General features: G+C 49.2%; 1 protein-coding gene across 2 annotated transcripts; it reads right to left on the bottom strand.

The window, feature by feature from the left end:
* Positions 1-105: 105 nt before the first annotated feature.
* Positions 106-11,553, bottom strand: e2f8 (E2F transcription factor 8). Of its 2 annotated transcripts, none has more exons than XM_060070781.1 (14): positions 11,269-11,553; positions 10,098-10,146; positions 9,720-9,983; positions 9,016-9,160; positions 8,148-8,474; positions 7,625-7,786; positions 7,203-7,340; positions 6,578-6,793; positions 6,370-6,451; positions 5,453-5,942; positions 4,433-4,726; positions 3,507-3,636; positions 2,482-2,828; positions 106-1,330 (listed from the first exon to the last, which is right to left on the bottom strand). In XM_060070781.1, the coding sequence occupies exons 3-14, from the start codon at positions 9,888-9,890 to the stop codon at positions 1,166-1,168; spliced, it is 2,667 nt and encodes an 888-aa protein (XP_059926764.1). In that variant the 5' UTR covers positions 9,891-9,983; positions 10,098-10,146; positions 11,269-11,553; the 3' UTR covers positions 106-1,165. The 2 variants fall into 2 exon arrangements, with proteins under 2 accessions (XP_059926764.1, XP_059926763.1); XM_060070780.1 differs by lacking the exon at positions 11,269-11,553 and adding an exon at positions 10,412-11,221.
* Between the last annotated feature and the right edge of the window lie 605 nt (positions 11,554-12,158).

The raw sequence follows: 12,158 nt of genomic DNA, 5'->3' as shown, positions 1-12,158 counted from the left end.
GGGCGTGGATGTATGCATCTGCTGTTCTATCAAGCAACTTGACAGAAAATACCCTGGTTGATGTATGGTACCCAAATAGGGGTGACACAAAAGGCCACCAGTCACTTTCACAGTATTCTTTTTTATTTATTTTCATTTTCCACTTTAGAATGACATTGGCAATGGAAAGTCGACATTTTATAAATTAAAAATGTAAAATGCCTGATTTGTCTCATAACAGGCATGTATAATTCTCATTCTATGGTTAAAGAGTTAACCTGTACAATGTGCAAAAACAGTAATCTTACTAGTTTTTACTGAGGAAAAAAACAAATATCTACAATACTTTGACTGAAGTACACTACCTAAATGTGCTTCAGTCAATCATTTGTTCATTTGGAGACGTCTTTTTTTGTAATGGCACACAGGTTACACTTAATGCTAATCAATTCAGACATCCAACTTATATTTTACAATCATGCAACAACACTTTTTTTGTTTTTCACCCAACAACCAATCGACATCACAAACAATCAACAACTACCCAGCAAGCACCGTTTGGTTAAACCCTTTTTGAGATACAGCATCCATAGTGAAACTCGGTAAACGCGTTATACAGGGGGGGGTCCTGTATCATGACAGCAACATGTATGGCATAGTGTAGAACGGCGTGAGCACCACTCTCTCTCTCTCTCTCGATCTCTGGCCATGTGCGTCACGTCATCGTGACTATTTCTGAAGCAGCGGTGGGACGAGAAGTGACGGCCGAGACAGAGCAGAGAACTGTGTACCGTCGCCCCGCGTGAAGACATGAGAGAATGATTCAAATGGGTGCGATTAGCCGTTCCAAGCCGTTTTAAGCCCTGGCCTTCCCTGTGCCCTTGTGACACGCACACATCAGTGTGCGTGTCCACCTAGATGTACGCTGGATAGTCTACCAGCCTACCCAGTGGACTGTGTTGCTGATCTATCCAGTATAAATCTAGGCGGACACGCACACTGGTGATGTCACTAGGGCACAGGGAAAGGCAGCCATTACAAGGCTGCTTGTAATGACATGATATCACCCCTTTTGTAGAAAACGTACTGGACTTGAAATAAAACAGTAGAAATGTGACCTACAGGTCGGTTGGCACGGTAACCACAGAAGTGAGAGGTGGGGGGGAGGAGCTGGGAGGCGGTCGGGTTAAGGCGGAGAGTCCTGCGTGCTGACGTCCAGTTTCCTCTGGGTGGCGCTGGCGGGGGCGTGCCCGCCGTGCGTTGCCGTGGCAGCGAGGGGGGAGAGAGTGCCCGGGGTGTGGAAGAAGCTGTGCTGAGGTTGCCCCGCCCCTTTGGGTGTGGTCATCATGGGCTGAAACAAGAGCAAGGAAAGAAAACTATTGATATAGACGTAAATCTAACCAAGCAGTGCGTTTCGGTGAACGTCGTGATACGACTAAGTGGTGTGGCTGGCTTTAGGAACGGTTATTCTAAGGCCTACGTTACGCCCACGAGAAAATGATGATGATAATCGAACCAAGCACAATCTTTGAACAACACAGAAGCATCGCTTATTCACAGCTTTTGATTGGCTGACAATTGTGTGTAACCGAAGGCGGTGTGGCACAGCGATGCAGTCGTGTCCTTCCGACAAACAATGTTTTACCTCTCACCTGCCCCCTGTGTTACATTTACATTGAGGGCGTTTAGCAGACGCTTTTATCCAAAGTGACTTACAATAACTACATTTGTCAAAAGAAAGAGAAACAAAAATATATCGCTGTCGGTACAGTACGGATGTTCATAGAACCAAGCACTAACAATCGCTAGGTTTAGCCATTCCCAGTATACAACAAAGATAGCTAGGCTAAGATGCTTCACAACGCTAATTACAATTTTTAAGTGCCAACACGTGCAACATACATCAAGTGCGTACATTAAAGGGCAATTCCGGTCTAAAATGGATCTGGGATATGTTTAATATGGTAACGAGTTGGAATGTTCCTTTGGGAGCAGAAAAGCGAGTATAGACGCATTCTTAAGTAGGCTGTTTTTAGCCGATTCTACACAAAGCGCTATAAACTTGGAACGATGGGGGCATTTGTTATGGTAAAAACGAATTCGCTACTTTCAACCACTTAAAAAGGCTAGAAATAGCCAGACACTTCTTTGGTAGCATAATAAGGGTCCCAACATATAAAACGAGGCATTGATAACTTTATAAGTGTACAGATTGTTTATTAAAAAGGACATTTTATACACACAATACCATCAGTAGATCACCCGTCGACGCCATCTTGTCTTTAAGACCCGATAAGTAGATCAAACGAACACGGAGCTTGTGACATCCGTCAGCAACACGCCAGCTCAGTGTTCGCCGATCTACCCATCGAGTGTACCATCCCAACCCGTCATCATATTAAACACATCCCAGATCCATTTGACCCCCGCGTTGTCCTTTAAGTGCCAGGACGTACAGCATGTTGTTAGGAGAGATATGGGGGGGGGGGGGGGGGGTCTCACCTGCTGCACGCTGATGAAGGTGAGGGGCTGGCCCGGGCCGGCCTGCTGGAGCGGCGTGGACGACAGGGGCTTGACGAACAGCACTCCCCCCCTCTGATGCACGCCCAGCAGCGGGCTGGCCACGCCGGGCCCCCGCTCGGGCGTCTGGTGCTGCTGGGCCCCGGCCGGGCCGGGGCCCGCCGAGATGAGGCCCAGGTTCTGCAGGGTGAAGTTGAAGATGGCCGGGCTGGGGCCGGGGCTCTGCATGTGGGCCCTGTAGGCCGGGGCGGTCTGCGGGGACAGGCCCGCGGGCCGGGGCCGGGGGAGGCCGGTGGGCGTGATCTCCAGGGCGTGGGGGGGTCGGGAGCCTGGGAGGGGCGGAGGGAGAGGGGAACGCGTTAACCACAGAGGGTATGGAAAGATGGGTTCACTTGGGCCCAATCCCATTTCTACCCCTTACCCCTCCCCCTTGTTTTGAAGGGGTAAGGGCTTTAGGCCCAATCCCATTTCTACCCCTTACCCCTTCCCCTTACCCCTTCCAAACAAGGGGGAGGGGTAAGGGGTAGAAATGGGAGTGGGCCTTATTGTATGTTGTACGTCCTTGCACTTAAAAATAGTACTTAAAAGGTCCCATGACACGCCAGGTTTAAGTGTGATGAGCCGTTACGAGCAGTTTTGAAAATCTGTCCCACTTGTGTCGTCATAAGATTTTCAGATTTTCAAAACGGCGCGTAGCGGCTAATCACACTCACACCTGGTGGCATGTCCTGGGGACCTTTAACGTTGTGTAGCATCTTATCCTAGCTATCTTTGTTGTATACGGGGAATGGGTTATCCTAGTGCCAAGTTAGTGCTTTGGCACTTTGTTCGATGAACATCCTTACTGAACCGACAGCGATATATATCGTTTCACCTTCTTCGGACTAAATACCCTAAATGTTAATGTAAATGTTAACAGACAGCAGCCATGTTGACGCAGCCATTATTTACTTGGAGCTAAATTCAGATTTCTATATTTACAGCAGAATAACGTTCTTATGACTCACCGGCGGTGGGGGTGTGGTAGATGTTGTAGGTGGGGGTAGTCGACTTTTTATTCTCTCCACCTTGAACCTGCATGTCTTTGTAGCCGACCAAGGAGTGCATGGGGATGAGGTAGCCTGCAGGCACCAAGGTCTGGACGGACGTACAAAACAAGATGAGTACAAATAGAAACACAAACGTCCACTACAGGACTGATCCAGACCGAGAGCAGCCCTGAACATGGGACAGAACAGGACATGACATCATGGAGTTTTTTCTTGCCCTCTGGGGGGGGGTTAGGGTTAGGGTTAGGGTAGTGTCATATATATGGGCTGTTAATCCCTTTGAGACTGTATCTGTGATTAAAGGTTGTATCAGCGATGTTGGGTGACTTCTGTTGGTATTTGAAGCGAGATCCCAGACAAACAGAGCCAGCTCTGTTTGTCCCTTCCGTGTTTCGTGCATCCAGTAAAAACACCCACCCCTTATCATAGATTGGTTGGAATACTATTTATTTTGTATTTTGAGTGGTTGGTAGTACAATTACTTTTTGTGTATGATCTCGCCTACAGAGACGCGTTTTTCCGACGGCCTGCTTATGGGGCGAGCAGTAGGCGGATCGCGAGGAAAGATCAGATGAATGTGGTCGCATATGCGTCGGCCTCAAATCGCTGCAAACCACCTTTAAAGGGTAAGGCGGGACTACAATGACACCCTGCAATCTGTATGTCGTACGTCCTGGTGCTTTAATGTACGCACTTATTGAACGTTGTACGTTAAAAATAGTACTTAGCGTCGTAGCATCTTACCCTAGCCATCTTTGTTGTATACAGGGAATGGGTTAAGCTAGCGATTGTTAGTGTGTGTGTGTGTGTGTGTGTGCGTGCGTGCGTGCGTGTGTGTGCGCAAATAAAGTTGCACTGAGTTCAACTGAGTCATAGTGCCGTACCTCAGTGTTGAGGTGTCCCGTGTTGAGGTGTCCCGGGGTGAGGGGCACGGCCCGCGCCGGGACGGGGGTCAGGCCCGCCTCGCTGTCGGAGCCCCCCCTCTCCTCCGTCTCCAGGAAGGTCTCCACGCTCTCCTCCAGGAACTGGTGGGCCACGGCCGCCGCGCCCCCCGGCGTGTTGACGAACTCGGGGTCCAAGTGGAGGGCCCGGGACGAGGGGCGGCTGGACGCCGGGCCCCCGCGCCGCGCCTTCAGACGGGCGACGTGCAGCGCCTCGCCCTGCCGCGGCGAGGTGTCCTGAGGAGGAGGAAGAAGAAGAGTGTTAGCGCTGGGCGGTTAAGCGATTTTTCATCGTAATTCGTATTTATGCTCGATAATCGTTTTTTTTAAAAAGAAAAGTAGGTTATTTGTATTTTTAAAGGTTTGAATGTCAACATGCCAGCATGCACTGGAAAAAGTGAGTGTTTAGAGTTTGGCTAAAATCTGTGGCAACCAAATTCTGCTTTTGTTAATCTTAAAAAAATAATCGATAATCGGGTTTGGCTACTCTATTTTATTTCTAGGCCAAATCGCACTGTCCTAACGAGTGTAAGTGAACGACTTGGGGGGCGGGGGGGGGATGTGGCTCAGGGGGTAGAGCGGGTCGGCTGGTAACCGCAAGGTTAATTGTTAGATCCCTGGCCCCCGGAGTGTCGAGGGGCCCCCGGAGTGTCGAGGGGCCCCCCGAGCGAGACGCCTCACCCTGACTGCTCCTGACCAGCCGGCTGTCGCCCTGCGTGGCTGACTCCGCCGTCGGTGTGTGAACGTGTGCATGAACGGGTGAATGTGAGGCAGCATTGTGAACCTCTCCGAGTTTCACTGGTTAGAATAGCGCTGTGTAAACGCAGTTCATTTATAAGCGAACGACTAGAATGAGAATAAATTGAATTTCCGGTCACTTTTTAATCGCACCAGACGGCTGCGACTACAGTCGGGGCGGCCGTACCCCTTAAAGCGCGTCAGGGGGGGGGGGATCAAGCGTACCTGGTGGCCAGCAGCACCGACCCGCTTGGCCTTGGACGGGCTGCCCTCCGTGGCCGTGTCCGACGACAGGCGCTTGGTGGCCGAGGGGCTGAGGTCCAGAGGGGCCCCTGGGCCGGGCGGCCCCGGGCTCAGCCCCGTCTTCTCCTCGAAGGTCATGGAGCGCACGGCCAGGCTGGTGGGCTTCGGCCGGCTCAGCGGGTTGGGTCTGAGCGCGTGCAGGAAGACGGCGTAGGGCCCGCCGCTGTGCTGCTGGGGCAGCAGCACGGGGATGAGGGGGGAGCCCCCGGCGGGGAGGTAGGACATGGAGGGAAGGGGGGCGGGCTGCTGCGGCGGCGGCCTGGGGGTGAGGTGGGGCGTGGTGCACGCCGCGGGCTCCTGGGTGGGAGTTCGAACCGCCACCTCCTCCCGCTGCCCTCTGGCCTTGCCCCGGTGCGTCTCGGGTTTGTTGGCCGCCGGTTCACTGGAGCCGGGCCGGGAGCCTTTAGCCCTGCTGTTAGGGGGGAGAGAGGGGTTGAGGATAGACAGCGATGACCCAGTGACCGTGGGTTCTCAACCGGCGGCTCCGACCCACTTATGGGGCCTGTTGAGTGGGTCGCAGAGCATTACGCAAGAACTTCACCTGGAGACAGAGGCCCATGGATTACCTTGGTAATGGTTTGAATGGCGGACTATTTTATTGAGTTTAGCTGAAATTGTTGCAGCTTTTTGTTGGCTAATTTCTTTTCTTTTTCTTGTTGAGTACGGCGATGTTGGTAAAAAGCTGTTCTAGCTTTGGGTTGTGACACCTGCGTGTCACGGAGCTCGGGCCAGCGAGCTCACGGGAGTCCTCAGTTAACTACCACTGCCCAGGTCTAACGAGGGTAAGTAAACCACTGCCCACTACCGACGACACGTTAGTCATCCTTTGTAGAACTCACCTGGACTGCTGGTCGAGCTGCATCTTGCAGATCGCGGCGAGCTGGGCCATCTTGCTCGGAAAGTCCTGGTTGGATGAATCGCCTGCAAGGTGGTGGTTCAACAGTGAGACACGCTGTTCATTTGATGGCTGCGTGACAGGCAGGCAGGCAGGCAGACAGACAGACAGACAGACAGACAGACAGACAGACAGACAGACAGCTAGCTTACCAAGGGCGCTCTTGGCAGGGCTGGTGGGGGCAGAGTTGATCTTGCGGCGGTCCTCCTGGATGCTCTTGGCCATCTTGATCAGCGAGGGGTGTCTGGTGAAGCCCCGTTTGCCCCCCGGGGAGGAGAAGAGGTTCTTGGAGCAGGTCTCCTTGGTGACGGGTTCACTCACCCTGCTGGCCGCGGGCGGGCGGCAGGCCGCAGGGCAGCTCTGGGGCTCTGGGGGAGAACGGGGGGGGTTGTGTTACGCACTTATTGTACGTTGTACGCCCTGCCACTTAAAAATAGTACTGAGCATCGTCTAGCATCTTCTCCTAGCTATCTCTGTTGTATACAGGGAATGGATTAACCTAACAATTGTTAGAGCTTGGCACTTGGTTCTATGAACATCCTTACCTTACTTTCTTCTGACCAATGCACTTATTGTAAGTCGCTTTGGATAGAAGCGTCTGCCTAGGATGGTGTGTGTGTGTGTCCTAGTCAGCTGGCCGGAGGCATTCATGACGATTTATCACCTCTAACCCATGCATGAGGACATTCGTCTACGCGGTACCGACAATAACTTGCTTCTGTTTTAATTGGTGTGACGGTGTGTTTCTGCATCGGTGCTGAAAGTCTGCTGCGATACCTTCTATCGTCGGCAGCTCCGCCGGTCCGGTCCACTTGAAGGCCGTCTTCCTGCCTCGCTCCTCCGTCACGTGGACCTTCTCGATCAGCTTCAGGCTCTGCAGCACGTTGGCGATGTCATAGAGCCGCCGCACTTTGGCTGGAATCACAAGATAAAAGCAGAAGGTCAACATCACATGTTAACGTTCACAGCATGACCGCCTAGGGCACCATCCCTAAATATGATCACAAACACACATTTAGGGAAGACGCTTGTATCCAAAGCTACTTAGGATAAGATGCTACACAATAACTACTATTTCTAAGTGCCAGGACGTACCTAAAACAACATGGAGGTGGCTATTACATAATGACAATGCATTGTGATTAACAACTTGAACCCCCGTCCCCGCCTGCTATCGAACCCCAAAGACCTGAACCTACTCTTGAACTTGTTCTTGTCCTGGTCGGCCGCGGGGTCCTCCCCGATCAGGATCTTGGCGGCCACCTCCAGGCTCACCACGTTGGGGTCCGACACCAGGAAGAGCATGACGAACTTCTGGCTCATCACCCTCAGGGACTTGTCCTTTCGACTGTTCACCGAGACTGGTGGGGTCAAACAGAGCCACGGAGTGAGCACACCTGAGAGCTCGGTGAATAGTCACAATCTCAGTGTTCTGACCTTATTACTTGGTGATAAAGGTATAAGCGTGCATCGGATACCATTATCGGTAATGCAAATATGACCATTTGCTAGGACTACATGTATGAATAGAGATTTCATCACGGGGGTAAAGAAAACAATTAGCTTTTTGGTATATTTTAGCCTTGTTTAAACATTGAGATACCCGCTATGCACATTCTTAATTTAATTGAAACCCATCTAACCCCCCCCCCCTGCCTCTCATTGATCAGCATGATGTGATCGGCACACCGCTCTCCCAGCAACCCTTCCCTAGCTCCTCACCTGCGTTGAACTCCACCCCCGGGAGCTCCACGAAGGACATCTCCTTCTGGCCCAGCTCGGGGCCCTCCAGGTCCGCCGGCGGCAGCGTCTCGTCGTTCTCCTTCTCCTCGCCGCCGTCGAAGTCGAACTCCTTCTCGGCGCAGCGCTGGCGGATGTGCTGCATCTGCTGGCGGTAACGCTGGCCCTCGCCCACCCGCCGCAGCACGGCCAGCGTCTGGGCCAGCTTGGAGCGCCCGTGCCAGGTGTAGCGGTTCTTCACCAGCCGGCTCACCATGTGCAGGCTCTCCAGCACGTTCATGATGTCGTAGATGCGCCGCCGCTCCACGTCTGGTTGGTGAGGGAGGGGAGAGGGGGGGGGGGGAATGACATTAGAGTTTAGCGATCGGCTTGGCTCGGGTCGGCTAGTCTGATCCCCGGCTCCTCCTAGTGTCGAGGTGTTCCCTGAGCAAGACACCTCACCGTTACTGCTCCTGACGAGCTGGCTGTCGCCTTGTGTGGTTGACTCTCTGTCAGTGTGAATGAACCGTTGTGAGTCGCTTTGGATAAAAGCATCTACAAAATGCCCCACTAGTAAATGTCTCCAAAGCTACTTACACTAAGAACATTGGTTACACTTTATGTTTACCATTCAGCAGACGTTTTAGTCCAAAGCGATTTAAAGTGAACCCAGATCGAAGAAATTAAGGTGGAAGGTGAGGGAGACGTGTCCAATGTCCTTTGGAACTAAACTCTAAACTTTTCAGCTTGCAGTCAGAACCTTTTGGCCCGGAGACGAACAACCATCCAATACACTTGTCCGCCCCCGAGGAAAATATGTCAACCCAACGGTGTGAAACGTACCAACCCTTTATTACAAAGGTACACTTACTGAGTTGCGTTGCCACGTCGTCCAGGCAGATGTCATGGGCCGGTCCCGGGTAATCGGGGTAGCGAGCGAGGAACCGGTGGCAAAGCAGACCCAGACTCTTCTCCTTCCTGCTCAGCTTCTCTGCATCCTCGCCAAGTTTGGATTCCTACGCGGGCGATTAGAAACAACGGCGATCAGTAAAAAGTAGGTACTATTTGAAGTTGAAGTTAGTCGATGTGGTACGGGAGGATGCAATGCTGCACAAAAGGCATCAGGTATACCTCTGATATGTTGTACGTCCTGGCACTTTAAAATAGTACTAAGCATTATGTAGCATCTTATCCTAGCTATCTGTTGTATAGGGAGCATAGGTTAACTTAGCGATTGTTAGCGCTTGGCACTTGGTTCTATGAACATCCTTACTGTACCGACAGCGATATATTCTTTCTCCTTCTTCGGACAGATTAACTGATTGAAAGTCGCTTTGGATAAAAGCGTCTACTAAATGGCCTAAATGTAAAAAATATCAGACTCATAAATAACAAATCCTCTATCAAAATATGTGAGAACCAACATCCAGTAGTTACCAAACTACAGAACCTATTCATCACGGTTTCCTTAAAGAAATGGACTTGATGGGTCCAGTCCATCAGTATAGCATCAAAGTACTTCATCCCATTAATTCTACTAGTATCTATGTGAGCTGTTGGGGTTGGTCTCTGTACCTGTGACGCGTCGAGGGATTCAACGCCCTCGTGGTCTAGACACAGCTCCTTCTCCCGGTTCCTGATGTCGGGGCTGGCCGCGCTGATCAGCATCTTGAGGTTGGAGGTGGGCGTCCAGGGGTCCACCGAGCGCACGTCTCTCCTCTTCGTGGGCGTCGTGAGGGGGCCCATTTTGTTTGCCAGCTTATCTCCAAACGCTGTGCACTGACCAAGCACTGTTCTTGAGGTTTTTACTGGAGATTGTATTGCTATAAATACATCACCCTGTATGATAATGAAACACAAACAAAAATAAAATCAGTGAAAGGCCTGTAGGACTAGGTTTTTGATTAAGAACAATAGGATATACATTAAACTTAATAGATAAGACCTACTGACCTTAGAAGTACTGTGAAATGTTTCATACGTTAAGCTGGCCTCTGTCCAACTTGAATACAAAGGAAAACGTATGTTAGGTGTCATGTAACAGATGGAACACTTGAAGTTAATACACTCACTATAAGGAACATTAATGCTCTATATATCAACGGGGCAATCAGAGATAATACAATATTTCAGCTAAATTGTTAACAGTACTAATCAGTCCATAGCAACGACCAAATACAACTCTGGTAGTGATACGAGTCTCAACTTTTGATTTTAAAAGTCTGCGGTACTAGTTTTGGAACGCTTTGGAGGTCTTGAATAAATACCTTATCTTTACTGCATTATATTTTCGTGGTGACAACATCTTTAATCCCTCCTCAATCTCCAGCCTTTTGTTTAACTAAAATGATCCTGGGTTTGTTCAACATTGCAGTAATAGACTCGTTTAAAAGTTGGGGTTTGGCGCCAACTGACGTTCATCTGATCGAATCACCCAGACACCCGGAAGTCACGACTCTCCCCGCCATAGATATCATCCAATAGGAGCGCAGCTCGCTATAAACTATGGCGATCAGCCAATAGGAGCGCAGCTCTCCGTAAACTATGAAGATCAGCCAATAGGAGCGCAGCTCTTCGTCAGCGATAGCGATCAGCCAATAGGAGCGTAGCTCTCATGTCAGCTGAAGGAAACGCGGAGCCGGTCCCGCGCAGGTAAACATTTTTAAATCCTGGCGGGGAATGCTACGAAGCGACTTTATAACCCGATACAAAAGTGTCAATGCTTCACATTGACGGCAAACTACTGCGCATGTCGGCGCAGTCCGTGCGTGAAAACGAAGAGTTATGAACCAAAGCGTTTGATTCAGAACGCAAACTTGAACATTAAGCGCCAGACTTCTCCCCAGACTTACGACATGTAAGATCAACATATCAACCTACCAACAATCTACCTTTAATACCCATATTCGTAATGATTAACACAAAAGGCGACATAATCAGACATATCCATTTAATTCATGGATTAGAATATGAACATGACCTAAATGGATATGTCTGAACAGGACTGAGCAGCAACAAGTACGATCTCTACGACTTCAGCTCAGTCCGCCAAAAAATGCGCAAAGCTCCTTTTTGGATTTGCGTGAACAATTTCGGAAACAGGGAAAGAAAAGCGCGCACTTACCAGAATTCACCTTTAGCGATGTCTTTTTAGATCCTTATTCCATTAACCCAGACGTTAAAATGAACCTACTGCTATAATAACATATGAACAGTTCTAAGAGCGCAGTATTTAAAACACATATGTGATCCAGGAACACATAACGTCCATATGCGTGTCGGGCGTTTTTCTCTTGGCCACAAAGTTCACTTTAATACGAAACTTTAATTCAAAGACCGCCAGACCGGCTGACCACCTCGATAGATACGTGAGCAGTTGTCCCGCCTTGTGTCGGCACATGCTGATGTCCGCCCTGACCCGGGCCGGGTACCGCCCCCTTCCTCAGCAGCCAATCAGACCGGGCGTCCATCTCAAAGAGGCGTGGCTCAGTTGCTGTAAAACTAGAATTAGTACCCCGCCCCTATAGTTCGTGATTTATACAATGATCCTGCAGGCTTATAAAGGATAAAAAGTGGAACCATATTGTGAAATTATTTGATTAATGTCTTATTGGTTCATATAACTAGTCACGCTGTCTGATTATTTGCAAACCATATCACTCTAAATGTGGTTATATGTATATAATATATATATATATATATGCTCTCCAAACTATATATCTTATATGTTCATATAACTAGTCACGCTGTCTGATTACATTATTTACAAACCATATCCCAAAAGATAAAAACCCATAAAAAAGAAAAAAAAAAAAAAAAATATATATGATATATATATATTTTCTTTTTATGGGTTTTTTATATAGATAAAAACCCATTAAAAAAAAAAAAATATATATATATATATATATATAAAAAAAAAATTATGGGTTTTTATCTATATTTATCTATATTCATGGGTTTTTATCTATGTTATATATATATATATATATATATATATATATATATGTTTGT

Source organism: Gadus macrocephalus, chromosome 14, assembly GCF_031168955.1.
Source record: "Gadus macrocephalus chromosome 14, ASM3116895v1".
Lineage (NCBI taxonomy): Eukaryota > Metazoa > Chordata > Actinopteri > Gadiformes > Gadidae > Gadus > Gadus macrocephalus.
The sequence above is the reverse complement of the archived record's forward strand: the minus strand, read 5'-3'. Positions and strand labels throughout refer to the sequence as shown.

Excerpts from the sequence above, each read along its gene's own strand:
- e2f8 (XM_060070780.1), bottom strand. The coding sequence starts at position 10,449 with ATGTTGTCACCACGAAAATATAATGCAGTAAAGATAAG. Across the intron at positions 9,984-10,097 it reads CATTTCACAGTACTTCTAAG|GGTGATGTATTTATAGCAAT; the intron begins GTCAGTAGGTCT and ends ATTATCATACAG. Across the intron at positions 6,794-7,202 it reads GGAGCTGCCGACGATAGAAG|AGCCCCAGAGCTGCCCTGCG; the intron begins GTATCGCAGCAG and ends GTTCTCCCCCAG.